This window comes from Anopheles arabiensis, chromosome 2 (genome assembly GCF_016920715.1).
Source record: "Anopheles arabiensis isolate DONGOLA chromosome 2, AaraD3, whole genome shotgun sequence".
NCBI classification, from domain to species: Eukaryota; Metazoa; Arthropoda; class Insecta; order Diptera; family Culicidae; genus Anopheles; species Anopheles arabiensis.
Genome location: NC_053517.1, coordinates 15,507,688 through 15,530,000, shown reverse-complemented (window position 1 = coordinate 15,530,000; position 22,313 = coordinate 15,507,688). Strand labels below are relative to the sequence as shown.

The following is a 22,313-nucleotide window of genomic DNA, read 5'->3' as shown; positions in this document are numbered from 1 at the left end:
CAATCTGTTACACCTTTTCCACTGCAAGCCGCTCAAACATTATCCATTTCTTGTCTGCAGTAACGGTGTGCTCGCTGTACCTATCTTTCCTGTTGACGATTCTGTCCCATATCCCTTATTCAGTCCCATTTTATTCATGTTGAATGAATGTCGATTGTATAGTAAAAAATGAAAACCAAACAAACAAACATGACTAAATATTGAGTGTTTACATATTGCTGCGAGTGCTAACTGATCATAAAGAAACTGCGCCAAAAGTACGTGGATGGATTTAAAAAAAAGTCACTAAAAACACTAAAAACCAAAAAAGAAAATTAAACATGTTGGTATAACAAAGACAAAACGAACAAAAGTTATTCGTACAAAAAAAATAACATGGTAGTTTGTGTTTTCTTTTTCTCAAACGTATCCGAAAATGTTATTTAACCAAAAATTAACGTTATATCGCGATGGGCTTGACAAACTATTATTTTATTTAGTTCAGGTTTTAATTTGACCCAATCAATTCTTCACATCGCAAAAGGGCTGGATGACAAACGCACGCCGCGCGATCATGCGATACGGCGTAACCGAAATTGTCCCAAAGTTCAAACTGCGCTTCATTTCTCAAATGACAGCTAACGCTTCCCGCAGCCAAACTTGAAATGAAGCGTTACGACCAACTGTCACATACGTCAGAGCTCTCCGAAGCCCGACCAAGTCCCGTGAAGGTGGAGCGCTTTTTCACGATTTTCCGTGAGAAAAATCGAGAAAACAGGCGTAAAACCGTGTTCGGTGCGTTTTGTTTCTGTTCTAGCGGGGTGGCGCGTTATGCATTTCGCATAAAATACGCGTGAAATCGTGCGAAAGTGGCCCGAGTGATGCCGTATTTGCGCCTGCACATCACACAGGCAAACGACGCAAGTGGGGTGAAGAAGCAGGCAGGCAGGCAGGTAGGCGAGCAGGCAGGCCAGTCGTGTTGGTGTTGAAAAAGTGAAAAATTCGATGGGAAAAGGTAAAGTTTTCCATTTCATGACGTGGCAAACCGTGCCGTATCGATACTCCGCGCTGTGTTTTGTGGCGTTTTAGCGGAAAACCTTCAACAATGGTATTTGTTTGTGTTGATACGTAAACAAAGCAAACGCAGCATCATCTGCCAAGCAGAGGGGGGTTACGCGATTTTGCCCGTGTCCGTGGTGGTAAATAATGCGTCGATGTGAAGATTTTCAATACGTGTTGCTTTCAGCAGTGTTGCAATAGGAAAAGTGTATGTATTGTGTGTGTGTGTGTCAGTGTGTTTCGAGCACAACTCATCTGCCAAAGATTTGTTTAGCGTACATTACGACACAATTTGTATACCGCCGCCCATACCCACCCGTCCACCCGTAGCAGCAGCTGATAGTACATATGGATGCTTTTCATTGCTTTCCTCCACCCCATCTCGTACGCGTTCGTTAGAATTGATAACGAATCCCTTTAAAAATCGGAGCAATTTAAATTTCGGGCATCAAGTCGTGTCATCAAGTCAAGTCCGTCCGACGAAAGACGCGCACAAAGCAGAATCTCAACGACCTATTGTACGATCAATGCACAAAATACGCAATTGAACGATCTTGTCCATTTGATTGTTTCGTGTGTTGATCCGATAACTCGTTAGGCTTCTGCTGCGATGGCATTACATTAATTGAATTAAAATATGACCGGAACCAAGCAGCAAGTAATATGTTTATGATGGGAATCGTTAGCGAGAACCAATTGCGCCAAACCTGTCCGTACGAACGTAAGCTTTTTCTAATCGACTACAACCGCAATGGGTCGTTATCAAGGTATCGCCGTGTGGGAGAGTGTCCCATTTTCAATGCATTTTCCATTTTGTGCATCAGCATAATACGACGAACCATTAGTGGCCGCCCCGACGGTGCTGGCGGTGGCCTGTTTTGCGTACGCAGCGGTGCCAGCAGCCTTTGACAGAACCGTTTACAATTAATCGCCCATTCGACGCAGGAGACGTACGTGGAGGCCGCACGCGCCGTAAGCGTAAAAGAGACCGGAAGCACATAACACACGGGCTCTCCTGTCCCGTTCTGTCTGGGAGCCCTTGCATACGCGGGCGCCCTCTTTTGCCGTTCGACCGTTAGCAGAATTCTCTTTCACTCTCGCGTTTCGCTCGAAGCTTGCTTGCTCTTGCTCTCGCGCACGCCTCTTCTCTCCCGCTCACGCATCGAAGCGGGCTGTGAGTTTAGGTCGACTGTCCATGCTGTCTTTTGGGTTCAATTTGCTGTCAAACCGCTCACCGCACAGACGGGCCTCGGAATTGTGTGTGCACGCGCGCGTGCGTTCTATTGCGAGATTTATTTTTCTATCACCCGTATTATTTACCCACTCGCTCTTGGTTTTTTGTTGGAGCTGTTCGGTCCGTGTTGGAAACACTTCGGCAGATAGTTTGTGCGTGATAAATCGGAACAGACAAGCAATTGAAGAGATAGGGGTGTGGTTGCCGGATAGTTTGACTACTTGTCGCAAGTGGCCGTTAGGAGAGTTAAGCAAGGCGGCAGAAGATATATATTTTTAACCGTGTATATTTTATAGTTTATTTTTGGCTGTAATATGTCAGAACTCCTCTGATCGTGCGTGTCGTGTGAAAAGTGACTAAATGTGATTGTGCTTTAAACAAAAAAAAAAAAAAAAAGTGGCAGTATAAAAAAGGCCCAAAACGTGCAAGAAGATTATCCTCCACGAGTTCTTGTAGCAATCGAGAACCTACTCACGTGAAATCATCTGCTCAGACGACGACGCGTGTCTCTCGCACCCCGTGTAAGGTGGTGTGGTGAAAGCAGATCACAGATACACGCACGCCCGGTGTGTCGTTTGTTGATTCAGTTTGTCGCAGTCGTCATCATCACCGGTAGAACCCTAGACCGGAGCAACAGGCATCAAGCAGACGGCCACACAGCGCTACTGCTGCTGCCGGTACAGTAAAATCACGCGTAGGTGAAAAGTTGCGACTTTCCGCCGGTTTGCAAATTCGGAGTGTGCTGCATTCGACCATCGCGTGTGTGTGTGTGTGTGCGTGTGTGTAGGAGGTGGTGGGTTTACTAAATTGGCAAGCGACAGCGATTTCCTCCCCGAGTCGTGCCCGGCACAGCGTCGTCACCATGTTCAGCCCCGAGTACGAGAAGCGGTACATGCAGCTCCGCAGTCCCGCGGCCCGCAGTCTATTCTCGGCAAGCGAATCTTCCTCGGCGCACGATCGCTTCATTCCCTGCCGGTAAGTATACTGCCCAACCGTGGGTGGGTGGGCGGATTATTTTGCACCCAAAAATGGTGTGCGCGCCGCTCTCCGTGTGCTCCGCACTAAAAGCAGTGTCCCACTTTTCAGTGCCAACAACAACTGGACGACAAACTTTGCCACGATCAGCACAAAGTCGAACGAGAATTCGCCCCAATCGACGAAGAAGCAGCGCGACTGTGGCGAGAATGCACGGGACAGCCTGGCCTACAGCTGTCTGCTGAAGAACGAGCTGCTCGGCACGGGCATCGATGACGTGAAGTTGGTGGCAGACGACAAGAATGGTAGCGGCGGCGGCGGTAGCGGAGGTGGCGGCGGTGGAGGCGGTGGCGGAGCTGGTGGCGGTGGGCTGCATGCAAACAGCCAGCGGACCGGCCTGTTCAAATATCAGTCACCGACGAAACAGGTACGTGGTGTGGTGGACGATAGAGAGGGAGAGAGCAAGAGAGGGAAGTAAAATAGGATGTGCGCTAGGCGCTGTCCATTAGCGTTTAATTATCGGAAGAACGTTAGGCGAAAGTCGATTCCCTCTAGTGTACCTGTTATGGTACACTGGTCCCACTGGCTAGAGTCACGCCGTCACGATTAGGCAGGGAAGCCATGCTGCTAGCGCGGCGATAAAACATCCCCCTATCGGTGCTTACTAGGCCAGGCCACAGCACAAAGATTGGACGATGTGTGTTGGGCCTTGCCTAGCAGGTTGTGTGCGCCCCTTACCAGTGCACGAAACGGTAGAAACAGGTACAGGTTTCGTAACAGCACAAACACGACGAACCGATACATACCGCGGGTGCAGTTTGCTGATAAGAAGGTGCGCCCATGGGATATTTCCGCTGATAAGCACCGTGTGTGTGTGTATCTGCCTGATAGGTGCAGTGTACGCACTTTATCGTGCAAAACGTATCTCCGTTTTGAGGATGCATCGTTTGATACGGGGACGGGAAGCAAACCGGAACCAAACGAAACGTGTAACGACATGAGCCACCAATACTGTCGCCACAAAGGAAGTATTACATACGTTCCCGCTTGTCTGCGTGTCTCGCCCACTCGGTCAGACAGATAAGCGAAGCTTAATGACTTTTACACAACCCATCATGGGCACAAACTCATCGTCGTTTGGAAGATAGACTAATGTGACTCACGGTGCAATATTGTCACAGTTGTGATGCATTAACCGCACCGGACTAGACTTTGTAACAAATGCTGCCGCTAGCCTTGAATCTATACAATGTAGTACTACAGCTTACACTGGTGAATTAATGCTACTGCTAGCCGTACATTAAATTATTATTTTACTCTCACTTTTAGTCATTCAGTGTGCGGGAAAATAGATGCACAGCCGTAGCAACGCGATCCCTCCCAGATCGAATCTGTGACGCCTTTTTGGTTATTTTTGCTATCCCGATCAACCCGAATGGCGCTGCAACACACCCCACCTCACGCCCAACGCAGACGGATGGCTTTTTTTAAACGTTCTGCTCCTGCTGCTGTATTCGGTTTATTAATAGCAGCACCACCCGATTCCACACCATTGACCTGTTTGAAGAGCATCCTCCCTAATAGACAGATCGAGCTTGTGCGTGTATGTGTTTGTATGATGTGTGAAGAGTTTACATTGTTTTATCACACATGTGCGTTGCGTTGGACTTACTTTTTAGAACATGTTAAGCCAGCTGAGTGTGGACACAGTTTTGGTCTCACCTTAAAGTGCACTGAACCCACATGAATACGTACACGTGGACACGTTAAACGTTTCATCGATCAGTTGGTAGACGTTCTAAAAATTGTTACACTCCACAGGGGATCGTTAATGTATGGTACGCGCCGTACGCAAATGGTTGGAGTTGAATTCTTAATGCTGCTGCCGTTTTGGGAAACGGGAACGTCTATATTTGGAGCCTTTTCCCGAATCAGACACACAGGAAGGAAGGAAGAAAGCACGAATAAGGAAGTAGCAGCATTGTGCTGTCCACTCTTCTTTGTAGAGGATGTGCGGAACCATGTTTAGTGCAAAAACCCTTCCCCACGATGCATACTGCCCGTCGCCAGCCGGTGGGCATCGTTTATGTGTGCCTGCCTGGTGGTCACAAAACGCACCTCGAATTACACACCCGGTGGTGCATTCAATTGGACACCGACTGTTGACATACACACGCACGCAAGCACCTAAACACGCGTCCCAGTTCCCTGCCCGAGCGTGTCAGAAAGATGCTTATCGCGCGGCACTTGACACGCTTGATCGCGATCTCCCGGAGCGGGGACCAACACGAAGCGCAGAAGGCGATGGCTACACCGCTGCTGCTGCGGCTTATCGGTAGCGATCAGCTAAACGCTAAACGTTAATAATCAAATCTTTCCCGCGCCCCGTCTCCAGTTCAGTTCGCATCGAAGCGCAAAAGGCAACGGCAACGGAAATACAAACAGAACGCCGCTCCATCGGATGATCGGTGATCTTGCCCTCTCCCGTTGCGAAGAAAGGGAAGGTGTGTGTGCGTATATGCGTGTGAAGCATGTATAAACAAAAAAGCGCCGAAAACATGCGAAACGCCACCGGGCGGGAAAGGGGGCTGGTTGGAGCAGGTTGATGACGGGCTAAATATGCAAAGCATATTAGCATACGTTACGTGTCTTTGGCCGCCCAAGGGGCAGTCAGTTTGGTCGATTAAAAGGTGACCGATCGGTGCGATCGGAGGACTTTTTTTGTTATTTATTTTCGTTGCATTTTCTGCCAATCAGCTGTTTGAAGTGCTAGAACGTTTGCTTCTGGTTCTAAGTTCGAATATTGTTTTTTATTTACAATTTGTATTGAAATTAAATCACAGTTACCCTTCTGTGTAGGTGTGATTAGTGTTAATGTTTCTTACCACGAAATTTTATTTGGCATAATCAACTGTAACCAATCACTTTTCCTTTCCCTAAAACCTGTTCACAATCCCTAATGGTAATGGGTTTAGTTTCGTTTTCATCCTGTTGATTAAAACTTTCTTTCAATCGCATAAACGCAAGGATCCAACAGCAACGATCAAGAGGAAATATAATTCCTCCACCCGGAAAACCGATGCGGCCTCAACAAAAAAAGGCAGAAGAGGAGACCCCGGGAAGACACCACATCTGATCCAGTTGTAATTAAAGCAATTATCATACGAATCGCTGCGAAAAAGAGGGCACAATTTAGCGAAAGGCTGCGAAATGAATTTTGCAAAATTGATTGTCCCCATACCCGCCCGTCCGCGCACGCGCAGGAATAGCAAACTAAGCGGTAAACCACATGCGTAAGAATATGCGTAGCCTCCCCCTGCCCTTTGCTCATCTTCTTCCCTACGCACACTTAACATATTAATTCCGGACCACTGGCATCGAGATTGCACAGCGTCAGCGAAACGATATACACACATAGGCCGCACAACAAGAAAAAAACAAAGCAAAAAGCCGTCGGCGGAATTCGAACGCATAAAATATTCGCGAAGCGGTCGCGAAATCGTTGACGCATCCAACGCACGTTCCCGTACGCACCACGATCACCGCGTTCCAAGTGAAATGTTTGCCAATTTCTATCCGCTGCTTTTTTGCGTGCGTGCGTGTCCCGCGTCCGGAAGCGCTCTCTTCCACCGAACACAGGAGCTCCCCAGATAAGCTCCCACCCGGGGGAGGGACACCCGGTAAACTCATTGGCAGCAATTACTATGTAAACGGTTTGAGCTCTGCTGCTGCTGCTGCTGCTGCTGCTCCCGTTCCGAATGTCAGCGGGCATTTTTGGCTGGCCGTTTCCGATAAACGATCATTCCCAATGCCATTAATTGCTTGATTGAAACATTAGAAAAATCTGCACAAATGTGTCTGCCTTGGACCGATCCTTCTCTTGCCACTATCAGGCTGCCCGGTTCCGTACGGGTACCGTAAGGAAGGAAGGAAGCAGATGGGACGTTTTCTGTTCCAGCTATTGTTATCTGTTTTAACGGGAGCTGTGTGTGTGTGTGTGTGCTTTGTTTGTGTGGCTTTTTGGCAACCCAATTTTTCGCAAAAAGGCAACTGTACGATAAAAACCAACCACCACTGTCGTGGTGCCCCTCCATTCTTCACACCTCCTCTAACTCTGAAGCAGCTCAAAAACGGCACTGCCTCTCCAATCCACACTTGCGGGCTTTAAGAAAACAAACGTGATAATTAAGAAATTGACTCCACCCGGCCGTCGTCGTCGTTGTTGTCGTTTTCCTCCCGCCAGATACACGCAACTGCGTAAAGAATGTATTCCGGCTTCCGAAACCTGGCCTCCTGCCGCCGCTTGGCTGCTGTCCTCCGAACCACGGAGACGGAGACAATTAATTGCTGCACATTATATGGCCCACTGGGGGGGGTGGGCGTACCCCAGGTACTTAACCTCCGGACGTGCGTGCGTGTGTGTGTAGTTCTTCCATTCATTCCTTTCCTTCGTTTGTTTTACCGCATTGTGGGGACGGGAAGGAGCGAGGGTGGTGCGTACGATGTGCGTTGTACGATGTTTGCGAAATTAAATTCCGAAAGTTATCCATCCATTGCGTTATGACCACCTGACCGGTGTTAGTAGATCGGGAGCCGACCGACCTCTGCAAACAAAAAAACCCCACGTACCAAATGAAACGATTGAACAAATTGGAGTTTCAATGTTTTCCGCCGTGCTTTTCTAGGGGGGTGCCTAAGACAAATATGTGTGTCTTAATTTGTACCGTGGCATGACCACAAAAAAAGGCTCCTCCAATACCCTTGCGAGAGAGAGAGAGAGAGAGGGAATGAGTACACCACCACGACGCCACCTTCTACACGCACCTTTTGATCTGCGCCTTTCCATGGCTTCTGCAAAACCTTCTTCCCCTTTTTGCCTTGTGCCATTCGAAGGTTGGGATGGGTAAGCCCGTGGCAACTGTTAATTGAAAAGAAAAACGGCTGCCCCTTTATCCAGGTGGTGGTGGTGATTGTTTTACTAGGTTTATGAGTTTTCTATTAATTTTTCGCACACGCACCAGTGCGCAACGCTGCTGCGTATGGTGGTGCGTGTATGGGCTGTGTGTTGAACGCACCAACGGGAGACGCACCACCGCCGAACACACAGTGTGCGTAAGGAGTGTGCGTAGGGTGCACTCCCGGTTTTTTTGGTGAAAAGATGCATATTTCATCGATCTGGCCACTACTGGCATTACGCACCCGGAGTAGGGAAGACCTCACTCTCTCCCTCTTCATTGTTGAATTGTGTATTTAATTGTGAAGCAGCTAGTGGTACTACTGCAGCCGCTGAAAGGTTGTGCAAAGTGTCATCATATTTCATGTAACTTTATTAGATCCGCGTTTTAAAGTTGTACATGATGTGTTGGGTTTTCCTGCTTTTCCTTTTCCTCGCTTCTTCTCATACAGAGAGAGAGGGCACTGGCGCTTTTTGGGAGGTTTGCTTGTTACCGGTGCTGTTGCTTCCGTGTAGCATCAGCAAACATCAAACACCACATCATCCCCCTTTAACGAGGCTGAACCGCTCGTGTGGGGATGTGGAATTGCTTTCCTTTTTATTGCAAAACGACACCGCCAGTCAGGCAGAACGCATTTGTCATACTGTTCATTACAATATTATTTTCCCATTAGTTTTGCTCCACCGCAAAGCTGGAGGAAGAGGAGGAGGAGAAGGTGTAGTAGAGCGCACAGTGGCACACAGTTCCTTTTTTTTCGCCTAACAAGCCACAATCATCGTTGTTCGTAGCCACGATCTAATCGCTTGCTGTTTTGCTGACTACTGACAGGCGAGAAGAACATGACAAGAATCTTCAAAGGGGCCTCCAGTCACCTTGCCCCGAAAAGACCGGCCTATAATGAAGTCAATTTCTTGCACCAATGCTCTGCCCATCCCCACTTATGTCCGGGGTGTGTGTGTGCTCCTTCAAAATATGATAATGCACACCCGGGCATTATTGGCTAAAAGATTCCCCCCTCGATGATGGTGTACCGCCGACTGGCTGGCTGGGTGCAATCAATTGAACCCGCCGGGGGACCTTCTTGATCGTTCGGGCGGTTGTTGTTCTTGCTCTTGCTCGTGTCGAGGCACCATTAATTGTTCTAAAATTGCTTCTAGTCTTGATTTATGTAGCGCTGTTTCGGGTGTGTGTGTGTGTGTGTTTGTTGTTTTGTATGCCAAACCATGTGCATCCCGATCCCCTATGCATTCACTGACAAGCGAGGTTCCCTGCCGGCTCACTCACATGCTGATGATAGGGCCGCGCTACTATCAGTGTTATTATGAGGCAAACTTTTATTAGGTTTGTTTTGATGTTTGACGTGACGTGATAGCCGGGCGATGCAACGGTCATAGAGACAGTGGGTCACACATAGGGTGGTTGGAGTGCAAAATGCGCAAAAATACACCGGGCGCGGACTGCGGCTGCATGTTGCGCGCGATCGGTCCGTTGGATGGCATATTGGTTGGTGAAGCGCCAAGCAGGCGCCAGGCGTGCTACTTTTTTTTGCGCACAAGGTGTGATAAGATACGGATTTGGCAAATGTGGTTCTAACAGCCAGAATTGCTCAACAAAGCCACCAGGGGGGAAACGAAGGTACTCTGTTGGTTGCACTAGCTGCTTTTGGGGGGCATTTGATGGACTTGTGGAGGTTTTCATTATGTCTGGTTCTGTTTTGTGCAGTGGGGTTTCAGGGACCGGTGATAGTGGCATTACAGCATGATAAGCGGCGGCGTGTTACTGCCCTAAAGACCTTGGGCTTGCTTGATCCAGAAGGGATCTTGTTATTGGCGTTGTTCTTTTCCCTTTCCTTGTGGTTGCTTGACGTTCGTTCCGACAGCGACGGAGAGGTTCATCCGGATTGACGGACGGGACGAACGGTTTTGCGTGAATGTGCTTTATTGCATGCAATTAACTTCGGCGTTGGTGTGCGGGCGGACGGACCAACATGACGTCGTTTTCGAACGACACACTGGTTTTTATGCCTTGTCGCTCAAAGCTGAAGGCTTTTTTTGTTCCTACATTGGCTTAACGATTTATTACGTACGCATGTTTGTTGCTTTAAATCAGCGCAACACCCTTTGTTTTTATTGGAAAGGTACTACTGCCTAGAATTCCTCGTGCGCGCGCCCTATGAGCAGCACTGGTTTCGAAGTTAAATTACTTTATTGTACCCAGCACTACAGTACGCACTGTGTTTTGTTTTTTGACACTCGATCACTGATCGTTTGCTCACTGATAACCATTGGAAAGGTAAGGTGCGTAATTGCTCTGCGCGTGTGTGTGTGTGTGTGTGCCCTTCTGCGCAAGAGGGATTCGCAATTCGAACTAAGCTACCGAACCGTATCGGTGCGCGAGGCGGCGTCGGGGTGACCTTATTATACTCGATTGCTTCCGATTTGGCAGCAGAGAGGCGTGCGTGCTTGCCGAACGAGAGGGCCGGGCCACCACAATCATCGTTACACACACAGTTGATGGGACGCGTTCAGCGAAAGTCTCCAATAAATTCGCAAAATCTTGTCCGTCCGTCGCCGTTGCCGCCACCGCCCGTCTTTGGCGGCGGTGTGTGTGTTGAACGGACGGCCCATTATCGTTGAACCGAGCAGTGTGGCAATGGGTTTCATGCTGGAGAAGCACCACTCTGGGTAATGGTTATTACTTGCAGAGACAGAAGCCTCCAAACGAGCAGTGCAAAGGCTTGCGATTGCTGAGGGTAATTAAACGTTGGTTACAAATTTGTACCACGTTTCGGAATGGCGCCGCTTATTTTCGGTTGTCCTTATTATGATAAGAGGATGAGTTGTTCGTAACATTGCTATTTTCTTACCGGCGGGAGCTATGTATTTATTACTTTTTGGGGTACCAAACGGGGTCAATGTTTTATTGCTTTTAATCCATACTGTCTGGCGACATGATGCTCATATTAATAATGTGTGCTGCTTTATTAGCAATAGCAAAATCAAATTTAAATCGTAAACTCCCATTTGCAAACAACAAACCATGCGACGGGCGCTTGTTTGTGGGAAGCAAATGAGCTACTTAGATAAGGGCTACGATTGATAAGCGCTTTAAGAGGGGCGTGAGATTTTTTTTTTCCAGTATCCATTATCAACCACAAACTCGTGTGGTTTATCCCACAACCATGTGGCGGTGATGTTATCCTAAACTGTTTCTATTTTGTGTGATTTTAGTTAGTTCTTCCATCTCGGTCGGTGGGAAGGGCGTATTTTGCTTTGGGTCAGCTTATGGCACTGATTGTTCTGAACATTTTTGAACACGCATAGTTAGGCAGAAACGAAAACGATTATCCTCCAAGTGATGGTGATGGCACAATGGGGTAACGGTCAACAGCATTAGCTACTGCTCCCGTTTTTTCCCCCTCGTTCCCGGTACTCCCCGAGGAATGCTTGGGCCTGTAATATGCTTTCCAAACTGACCGCAAAATGCAGCAGCAAAACAAATGCACCGTTGCATCTCATGCAACACGCCAAAAAAGAAAGAGGTGTGAATAAGTAAAATCAGCGCCACTCTCCGTGGTGGAAAAAATGGGTAGACATATGGTTAACGGCTCGCAATGGCTCGCAGTTTCGCGGTTCCGGTGCATATGCATTTTGCCGCAGTGACTGTGAGAGAGATTTTATGCACTTGAGAAAGCAATGGTCAGTGAGGTGCAGCCCTTCACAGACAGACGCTAACTGTAGTAGTAGTGTTGTTGTTTCGGTTGCACACAGGAAAGTCGCTCCATATCATACGCGAACGCACTGCAATGGATTGCAAACAAATGCAAATAAAAAAAACCCCAAGACAGTTAAGCTCCTCTCTTTAGCTTGTGTGGGGCGAAGAATGGGGAGGGAAATGGGCAAGAAATCATCATAAAATAAATAGCGCGATAAGTGGTGATCGTGCTGGTATGGCGGCTCCCCACACCATTATCAACCGTCCCGCATTTGGGTTCGGCGGCGGCAAGTTGAACAAAAAAAAAAACCTGAGTGCGTAAAGAAATAATCCCGCAACGTGTGTTGTGTTGCTGCGTATGCCCGTGGTGTGCAATATGCCGTGATTCTTTCCTTATCTTGACCACCACAACCCGTGTTCCTTCTGCGCCTTTCCTTACCGATGCAAGCAACAACAAAAAAAGGCTGCACTTGAAGAAATGGCACAGAGTAAGATGAAAACAGACACACAGACATGCGCGCATTCACGATCCTATATTTGCATGGAAAGTGCAGTGCATGTTGCGAACCAACAACCAAACAACAACCAACAAAAATATGACCACCACTCGTAAGGTTCAACGGCTGTTTTGACCTGAAGTGCAGAATAATCGTAAAAAATGTATTTTATATTGCAGCGAATTAAAACCGCAGGCAAATAAAATCCGTTAGACGAGCAGCAGTCTGGGGCTAGGGGCTGTGGACAGATTTTGTGGAGGACTGTTTGCGGACGATTTCCCATTCCGCACAGGAAGTTCAACAAACGATTCATCATTCGTTTAGTAACATATTGATGTGACCATTTGAGAACTTCAAAAATGGGCTCACACATGAATCATTTGTTGATTGATTGGTGCATCACAAGACAAATTGTTGTTTGCCTATTGCGAGCTCTGATAAGAGGAACGGGTCGATTCAGTATCTCCCAGTTATGTTGCTTTCCCACTGTCCCTTTGGGCCTTTTCGATCGGAACGTCATCGTTTAATTATTTATGCATCTAACTCCCTTGCGGATGCGAACCTTTTTCTTGGTAGCCGTATTTGCACGACGCCCAATGTCGATGTGTTCGCCTCGATGTTGTGTTTAGCAAGCAATTTAATTTGCAACAATTTGCAAAATCCTGTGTACACTTTCGGCACACAAATCCACACTAAAAGCCACGTTTCATGGTGGCAGCACATCATTTTTCTTTTTTCGTTTTGCACGATCGCTGCAAAGAAGACCGATCGCATTTAATTCTAGCACCAAAAAGGTGAAAAGCAGCTGGCAACTGGTGGTGGGTTGAAGTGTGGGTTTTTTTTATGGGAACAACTGCATGGTAGAGTTGACAAAAACACCAAAAAAAAAAAAAAATAAGCAAAAACAAAAGCAACTCAACATTGTCGCCGAACCGTATTTTAAAGCGATCATTTCACGCTGCACTGACGCGGCTGACACCATCAGCTCAACGCTTCCTTTTGCATTAGCGCGCTCGATTCGGTAATTTATTCGTGTAATTTCGCGAGCTTTTTACTGTCGTGCGAGGGAGGAGCTTTGAAAGAATGACTTTAAAAATAAAGAAAGAGGTGAAAACTACACTTTTTTTTGGCTGGCGGTGGCTTATTTCAACTCATTTAAATCGCGCGCGTTGGTGGTGGCGCATTTTAACCGGGTTGCTTGCTGCTCTTGAGAAACCATCGTGCACTGGAGAGCCCCCAACACGTCAAGTACTGTCATCAACTGTTTTTTTTAACCCATTTTTAGAATAGAATTAGGTGTACATTGGGTGTATTTTTCCTGCAGCGCTGGAACGCTATTTTGCACCGACCTAATTTTGTATTCCGCCCGGCTAGCCCATTTTAGCCAGCAACTCTTCTCTCATTAGGTGATCGGTGATTTATATGTACTGAAAAGGCAGCAAAAATCGTGTGTTTGTGTGCTAGACAACCTTTAATGTGTAGTAAGAATGGTGTACAGTACAGACGACGACTCATTAATGAAGGGGTTAAAGTCCGCCAAACGGTGTTGGTGACGTTGGTGGGTGACTGTTTCATTCTATGTGTGCATGCATGATGAGGTGATAATGAGATCGAGGGCGTGCGTGGTGTGTAATGCATTTCAATATAGAGGTAGGCAGGCAGGCAAGCAAGCAAACCACAAATGGGGATGATGATGGGACACATGGTGTCATGCAACGTCTTTAACCATTTAAAACGAATAATGCTCAATTTCACCGTGTAGAAACTGGAAAATGTCTGTTAGAATATCGGGAGTCAACGGTCTAGATGAGAATTCAACACGTCCGGCCTTGCACAAACCGGTGCATCTACTCTATAAACCACAGGGCAAGCTCAGACGGGGCACTTATCGATTGGGTTTTGTATAAGATCGCTTCAAGTTGTTGAAATTATAACTCAACTGCGCTTATAACTTTACATAAACGCAGCACAAAAAGAACGGCAGCGAACTGCAGCGAAAAATTGCAAACTCCAACGAAATAAATGCAATTCTGTTCAATCCATTCCACTTGCACATCTCCTCCCCTTCCCCCGAAACCTTCACTACTGATCGACCTCTACAATCTACAATCACCCAGTCACGTGTTGCACTTTATATTTGTTTTTAAAATCGGCACCCCGGCAGGTCGAATGGCACCTCCTTTCCTGTGTGGGGCTGTGTCCGCCTTACGAAAAAGAGGCAAAGGTTGCACTGCAAAAGAAAAAGAAAGCTTGGAATTCGGTCTACGATCGGTCACCAAGGGAGGGGTTTTGTTCGTTGGAGTGTGTTTCATTTGAATGGTTGCCTGCCTGCCTGCCTGCTTGTGGTTGAAGTCAATGGCCAATGGTCCTCCAAAGTCCAAAAAGACTGGCGTGTGTGTGTGATGCCTTAATTATATCCATTACAGCTGTGGACAAAACTCCAGCACATCAAACTGAAGCCAACAACGGCCACGGTGGTGTACGAAGCGTACTGGCCTCCTGTGGTGTGTGTGTGAGCGCCTTTTTTATTTTATTATTCCGGTGACTGACCGGATCGGTCGTGCGCCCGTTGTGATGCAATGGATTTCCTTCCTCGCCGGTGCTTCTTCCTCCCCCCCCCCCTCCCTCCCCTTCCTTGCTTCTGTAGCACCCCTAGTGCAAAGGGGAAGGGTTCTAAACCTTGCAAATAAAATTCGGTCGACTGTTGCAATATGATTTTATGCTGCCCGGTGTGCAACTCGATCGTGGGGTGCACCACCCCGACTGTTCCATTCCCCGCGTGGTGGGACACACGGTTGGTGTCAGTTTTCCAGCGCTGATTTGGCCACCAAGACACGAAGAGGTGAAGAAAACTTTCGTGGAAAAGTTTGTACACAACGACGATCGGTCGCGCCTGCTGCTACTAATTGACGACGTTCTAATGGACCGTCTCGCCACCGAAAACTGAAAGTGTAAAGTGTGTCTCTCGTAAATGGGAATCAGATCTTCTGCCTCTTCCCCAAAAGGTGGCGGCAGAGACACGCAGCTTGAAGAACTCGTTCAAATCTCGGTTATTGGCTCCCGTTTCCCGGCTGATCGCGGGGTGCTTCTGCGGTGTTTCCTTCACTTATAACGCGTCATAGCGTGCATCGCACATTAGGTTTGGTCATGGTCCATCAATCCTTCCGCCAGCCGTTCGGACCGTTTGGGAGGCCTTTTTCAACCTTATTTCTCCCGTTTCTGTTTTTTTTGCGTGCCTTCAAGATCGTTTCACTTTTATGCAGTAGTGTGGTGGATGGATGGATGGAAGAAAAATTGATTAGCCGTGAACAGAGTGTAATGAGAAGACGACACCCCGCCAAGCCCCGGTCCGACATTAACGGATGCGCCGTTCGCCGGAGTGGTTTGTTGATTGTCTTTCTGCGTTCGTTATCGGGGCTATAAACTACGAACGCATCACGCACCACACCACAAACAGGCAGTAATGCATCCTAATGCATACAGCACGCTGCATCCCCGTGATGATGACGATCGCACTTATCAGGTAGCTTCATCGAGCGGTTCAGTTGCTTGCGATGCGCGTGCCGCCGCCGCACACACACAATCTAAACGGTCGCGGAATAAAAACGTCCATCCACGGTGAGCAGCGCGTAATTGCAATGTTTTGCTCGTTTTGGCTTCGGGCCACGTTCTATCGCGCTACCCGCCGATAAGGATAATGATCTTTCCCGAGGAGCGCACCCCAAAACACTGCAGCAGTGTCGAGCCATTAAACGGTGTATAATTTTTAACGAGCAGCTAATCTTTTATTTTGGTCAGGATGGATTGATAAGAATTACACTCTTGTCTGCTCTTCTGAGCTTTATGTGTCTGAGTGGTGGGTAAGCTTTTAGATTGCCGCTGTGCATCGAATGCATAACGCTTGAAGGTTTTGTATGTCGGTCAGGCTAATTAGACGATATATACTGCGCGATACGGTGCTTGCGGGGATGGAGATTCAAATTGGTCATAAATTTGTTTGCACCTATTTGCAAAATCACGACCAAATAACGTTAGTCTAGACGACGAGTGCCGGCGAGGGCTATGGGACGGGACACAGGCGATGGCCAAGGGTCGGTGGACAGAAGCGACGAATGCATTTTGCGCGGTCTATTTGCATACATCCCCACGGCAGTTGCACGGTCAGAGCGAACCATTAACGAAAACGACGACCAGCCTTATTTCTACACCGGATGGCGACGCATCCGCATAAGCAAAAATATGCCAATGACGCAAAGGTGCGCTGCAAATATGCAATCATTGCCTCGCAAATGTGGTTCAATGCCTGAACAACACCAAAGCATCAAAGCCTTAACCTTTTGGGAGCCGTTTCCAGCAACTGCTGCGTTGTTGCCATAATGCACTCTGATGAATTGATGAATGTTTAGCGAGCTAACTTGGCTTGCTTTTGCCTGCGCCCTTAGGGTAAGGTTCTTTCTGCAATTCTGCCCAATCAATTGTGTCGGAATGATGCGATCAAAAGCTGTGAAAAGATGTGTCAATTCTCTGCTCTGGATACGAGGGAGAGAGGAGAGATAAGATTGGTGCAACTATAAATTGCAGACGATGCTCAAAAGCAACACGCAAAGGAGTGCATGCACATTGTGTTCCGGTAACGGGTTTTTGATGGACTGGAATGGATGGTTGTGGACGATCGCATCAAATTGGAATTATGTGTCTCCGCCGGTATTATGCGACGGGTATTGTGGCCAGAGCACCGAATTAGGACCTTCTTTTATCGTGTGTCTCGTGTGTGGATAAATAATAAATAATGTCTGAACGCCGGGGACTTAATTTAACAATATATCGCTCATAACACTTTCACCCTATCCTTTCTTTCTTAATCCGAACCATTGCTCTTCTCTTTTTTCTTTTGGTGCACAGGACTACAACGAACAATGCCCGTACTCGCTGTCGCCCGTCAGCATCAAAAGCCAGAAGCTGCTCCGTTCGCCCCGGAAGGCGACGCGCAAAATCTCCAAAATCCCGTTCAAAGTGCTGGACGCGCCCGAACTGCAGGACGACTTCTATCTCAACCTCGTCGACTGGTCCGCCCAGAATGTGCTGGCCGTTGGGCTGGGCAGCTGCGTTTACCTCTGGAGTGCATGCACCAGCCAGGTGAGAGAGCTTGGTTGGGGACTTTCCGTGCCAGCGAATCATCCATTACTGACACACGTATTTTCTTGTTGTCCATCCGCTTGTCCTTTGTAGGTGACGCGACTGTGCGATCTCAGCTCCGATTCCAACACGATCACGTCCGTCTCGTGGAGCGAACGGGGCCATCAGCTAGCGGTAGGAACGCAGCACGGATACGTCACCGTTTGGGATGTAGCCGCTAGCAAACAGGTAAGAAGCAGCAGCACCGCCGCCGGGGTCAATCAACCACCACACAGAGAACAACCGTGGTTTTAGCGGTGCGCGTGGAGGAGGCCAATCACATGTAAAGTAGTTCGCAAATACAATTAGGCAATCTTTGGTTGGGTTCTCCGTTTGGCTGTTTTTGTTGTTCCCTGTGGCAGTGGCGGCAACTGCGGAAGCTTTAATCCTCGGTCCACTTGCTTCTGTATCGGTTGCACAATTGTGGTTGAGCCGTTTGTTTGCTCTTCGGGGGGCATGTTGTTGTGTCATGGCAAAGAACATTTGTTTAAGTGCATCATCCCCCTCATTTTGCAGAGCAACAACCAGTGCTGTGTGTTTGTGTTTAGCGAAGATGAAGACATATACATCATCTCCGCAATTTTTAAAACACTCCGGGGGGGCAGGTGGACGGAGGGGAGGGGGACACTTTCTTCATCCCGCGAGATGAATCTTTAATTGATCTTTATTTGCAGAACCACTTCACGGTTGAGAGCAGCACACGACCCGGCGGGGCCCGACTGTCGCACGGGTTTTTGCCCGTTTCGTTTCGGGTTTCGCCGTTCGCCGGTTACTACTACTGTCCATCACTGGCACGGTGTGGAATCCGCGTTTTTTTTTGTTGCAAAGACATACTTCACGAGACAATTGGCAAGCGGGAGCATCTCTTGACTGCGGCCTGCTGTTTGCCCTGTGCCAATAAACCCTGTGTCGTCGGACGGGGGAGGCACATTATATTTATTGCACTTGACTGTTGCATGCCGAACCTTTTAGCATCGTTAAGATGGGCGAGACGCGGTGCGCTTTTACGAGCGCATTTTACCGGTTCTCGCTTAGGTAGTGGGGGTGAACAGAAAAAAAAACTACGAAAAAGTATTAAAGCACGTCAAGTAAATACAGGACGCCGTGTGTGTGTGTGTGTAAATTCGTTCTTTTTGCTGCTACAATTGACCCGCTGCTCCGCTTCTTCTTGTACAGTCCGGTTTCGCTAGAAGCGCGTGATTCATTCGCGGGAGTGTTAGATTTCTTGACCGTACGTGTAAAAACATGGTTTGCTTGAGCGTTAATCATCCAGCCATCCACCTTGCTAACCCATTTCTCGGGGGAAACTTGGATGTGAGCTGGCAGCTTTAGTACCAGCGGTCATTTGGTACATTGCCCTCAGGTTGCCGAATCGCTTACAGGAGGATGTTTTAGATAATGAGTTACCGGCTAGGAGAAATGCATCCATTGCTCACTTCCTTCTTTTAAAGTTTAACGAACCAGTTAACACCCCAAGAGGTGCGGTTTTGCATCCTAGAAAACAATCCCATCCCACTTTTCAACCGTCCATTGAAATGGAAAGTTGAGAAAAGTTGCCAAAATTTGCAAACAGAAGACCACCTTTCACTACCGTATTGCCGTCACACCCGCTGAACCACCCGGAAAACAAATACACACACCGCCGATGGTCACGATTGTGCAGAAAAGGTTTGCGAAATTCAAATCCAACAGCAAGACGGCACGGCTGAAATTGGTGGAAAGAATCCACACCACCACCAACGCCCCGCACCTGCCACTTTGGATCTTCGCTAAGCAAACAAAACCTACGCCTGTGTCCCATAAGCTCACGCACAATTCCCAACGGCAGTGTGTAGAAATTCGCACTAAAAGGAAACAATACTCTCGCGAGTCCGTTTCCGTCACTTCCACCGTTAGAAAGCGTTTCTCTGCGCAAAAGCGGGCGCAAAAATTTGCAAACATGACCCCGAACTTCCACGGCACGCATCTGATGTCCTCCCCACGCATACGCAACGCGTCATGGCGGCGTGACATGAATTTTATAATCCATCAGCATCACCTCAGTCGCTCGCTCGCTCACTGTGAATGTGTTCTTTGTTTTGTTTTTTTGCACACTGGGTCCGTATTTTTTGCACAAGTCTTTGGCCAGTTCCGGAAAGTGCGTGACCCACTAACGCGGGTGCGTAGGATAAGTGTTTGTGTGTTTTTTGTTTTATTTTTGCGAACTAAATGACAAACGCATGTGATTGTTGAGACCACTTATAAGCGGGTTTCCCCATTGCTCTGTCCCGGCTAAACGTTTTACGAGGCTTTTTTTGTGGCTGTTTTTATAACTATTTCTCCATTTGCTAATCTCCCGATTTTTGCTCTTTTTTCCTTCCTTTCCCTTTTAGGTGAACAAACTGCAAGGCCACTCGGCACGCGTCGGAGCCCTCGCCTGGAACGGGGACGTCCTATCGAGCGGGTCTCGGGACCGTCTGATCATGCAGCGGGACACGCGCACCCCGTCGCAGGTCCCCGAGCGAAGGCTGGCCGGCCACCGGCAGGAGGTGTGCGGGTTGAAATGGTCCCCGGACAACCAGTACCTGGCGAGCGGGGGCAACGACAACCGGCTGTACGTGTGGAACCAGCACTCCTCCACGCCGGTCCACTCGTACTCGGAGCATATGGCGGCGGTGAAAGCGATCGCCTGGTCGCCGCACCATCACGGCCTGCTAGCGAGCGGTGGCGGTACGGCCGACCGGTGCATACGCTTCTGGAACACGCTCACCGGCCAGCCGATGCAGTGCGTCGACACCGGTTCGCAGGTGTGCAATCTGGCCTGGTCCAAGCACTCGTCCGAGCTCGTGTCCACGCACGGCTACTCCCAGAACCAGATACTTGTGTGGAAGTACCCGTCACTGACGCAGGTGGCCAAGCTGACGGGCCACTCGTACCGCGTCCTCTACCTCGCCCTCAGCCCCGACGGTGAAGCGATCGTGACGGGGGCAGGGGACGAAACGCTGCGCTTCTGGAACGTCTTCAGCAAGGCACGGTCGCAGAAGGAAAACAAGAGCGTGCTGAATCTGTTCACCAACATTCGGTAAAACCCTTCGCGACCTGGAGCTCGCGCAAAGCCCGCTGCAAAAAAAAAACGGACGTGGACGGGGATATCTGTACATAGTGTCTAGCATCGAAGCGTATCGATTTTAAGCGAATGCGTGTGTGGTTTATGCTTTTTGCTATAGGAATATTTTATATTCTATATATATTTTCTTTCCTGTTTTTTTTGCACTACTACCCACAAATCTTTCGTAGTTTTTCTTGTTTTAAGCTAGTTTTCCCCCGCTTTTTTCCAATGCAATGGGAAAACTGGGAGAATCACAGCATTATGCAGTAGCAACGAAACTCGAAATAGACGCCTATTAGCGAAACAAAACATAATTAAGGCTTCTTTTTTGTTTTGCTACGCTTTTCTTTTTTTAGTTATTGTAAAATACTTTTGTTATACTTTTTTTTTGCTTTCTTAGTGATTAATGCAATGAATTCGCCACAATCCCTTTCTGTTCGTTCGGAGAAGCATCACACCTCGTTACCCAAAACGCGGGTGTTGCTGTTCGATGGAAAAGAGGGTTATATAGTTTATGATGCATCATTTCTTGTATAATGCAGCACAGTCGCATCGACTTTGTTTGTTTTTTTTTTCTTTTCTTTTTTTTTGGGATTGAATAGTGTTTAAGAAGTTTTTCCAGCGCATTGAGTGTTTTGCCTTTGCGCGTTTTTTTGCAGTGTAATTAGCTTTAGTTTAGGGTTAGGTTTAGATAGGCCCTACACTTCTTTGTCTGTTTAAGTCAAAATTCTCACGTTATGGTACAGTATGTATGCGTGCTGAAAAAGCATGCGCGCACGCGACTGTGTTCAAATTGCATAGGAATAAATGATTAAGGCGCATAATCAATCATTCACCACTTTGCTACGGCTTCCCCCCCCCCCCCTTCCTTTGGTTTGGTGAGCCAATGCGAACTTGCTTCCTTGGCAGACGAAGGGGGTGGAAGGGAGCGTACTGTATCTTTCAAGACAAGAATGAAACCCTTCGCGGGTTTGTAAGGAGCGTTTGCGGCATTTAATTGCAAAAGTTTTGCATTGTACGCGTTTAAAACTCATAATCCTTAACGCTGGTCAAACATGGGAAAACTGATTGGAAAATTCAAACCCCTCCCTCCCGTAGAGGATGTATTTATTTATATTTGCAAATTAGTTTGTAGTCATCGGTAGTGAAGTAAGTGAGCTGATTTTGCGAGTGTGATTGAAATTCTATAAACTGTGTTTGTTTCCAAATAAGTTCAGGAGGATACCGAAGCTATACGTGTATCGATTGCCTCTCCGCTTGAAAGGGAACACCTGTGCAGAGGTTTTACTGTCAAAAAATGCAATCTAGAGTTCCTTCCCAATTGGAGAACACCTCATGTAATCGAAGGGGCAACAGCACACCAAACATGCACTGTGTTGCTGTGTGTTTGCTAGTTTAGCCAGTAGTAGGGTTGCCGTCTCTCGAACACAACAACCCCATATAATCGTGTGTAAGTGCTACTAATACATGTAAGGAAGAAAAATGTGTCTTCACTCTACTGCCTGCCTCTGTACCATTGAGGTGTAATGATACTACTGAAAAAGCGGCCGATTAAAATTAAGCTCACAAAAGCTCACGGGAGAAAAAAGTTGTAAGAAAGTGTAAAAATAAATTTAAAACATATTGCAAAGAAAAGT

At 47.8% G+C, this 22,313-nt stretch overlaps 1 protein-coding gene across 4 annotated transcripts; it reads left to right on the top strand.

The window, feature by feature from the left end:
* Window positions 1–679: 679 nt before the first annotated feature.
* Window positions 680–22,311, top strand: LOC120898470 (fizzy-related protein homolog). Of its 4 annotated transcripts, none has more exons than XM_040304371.1 (6): window positions 680–774; window positions 2,569–3,247; window positions 3,359–3,674; window positions 17,316–17,549; window positions 17,643–17,777; window positions 19,961–22,311. In XM_040304371.1, the coding sequence occupies exons 2-6, from the start codon at window positions 3,135–3,137 to the stop codon at window positions 20,651–20,653; spliced, it is 1,491 nt and encodes a 496-aa protein (XP_040160305.1). In that variant the 5' UTR covers window positions 680–774; window positions 2,569–3,134; the 3' UTR covers window positions 20,654–22,311. The 4 variants fall into 4 exon arrangements, with proteins under 4 accessions (XP_040160305.1, XP_040160304.1, XP_040160303.1 ...); XM_040304370.1 differs by having other exon boundaries at window positions 680–932; XM_040304369.1 differs by having other exon boundaries at window positions 680–994.
* Window positions 22,312–22,313: the final 2 nt, after the last annotated feature.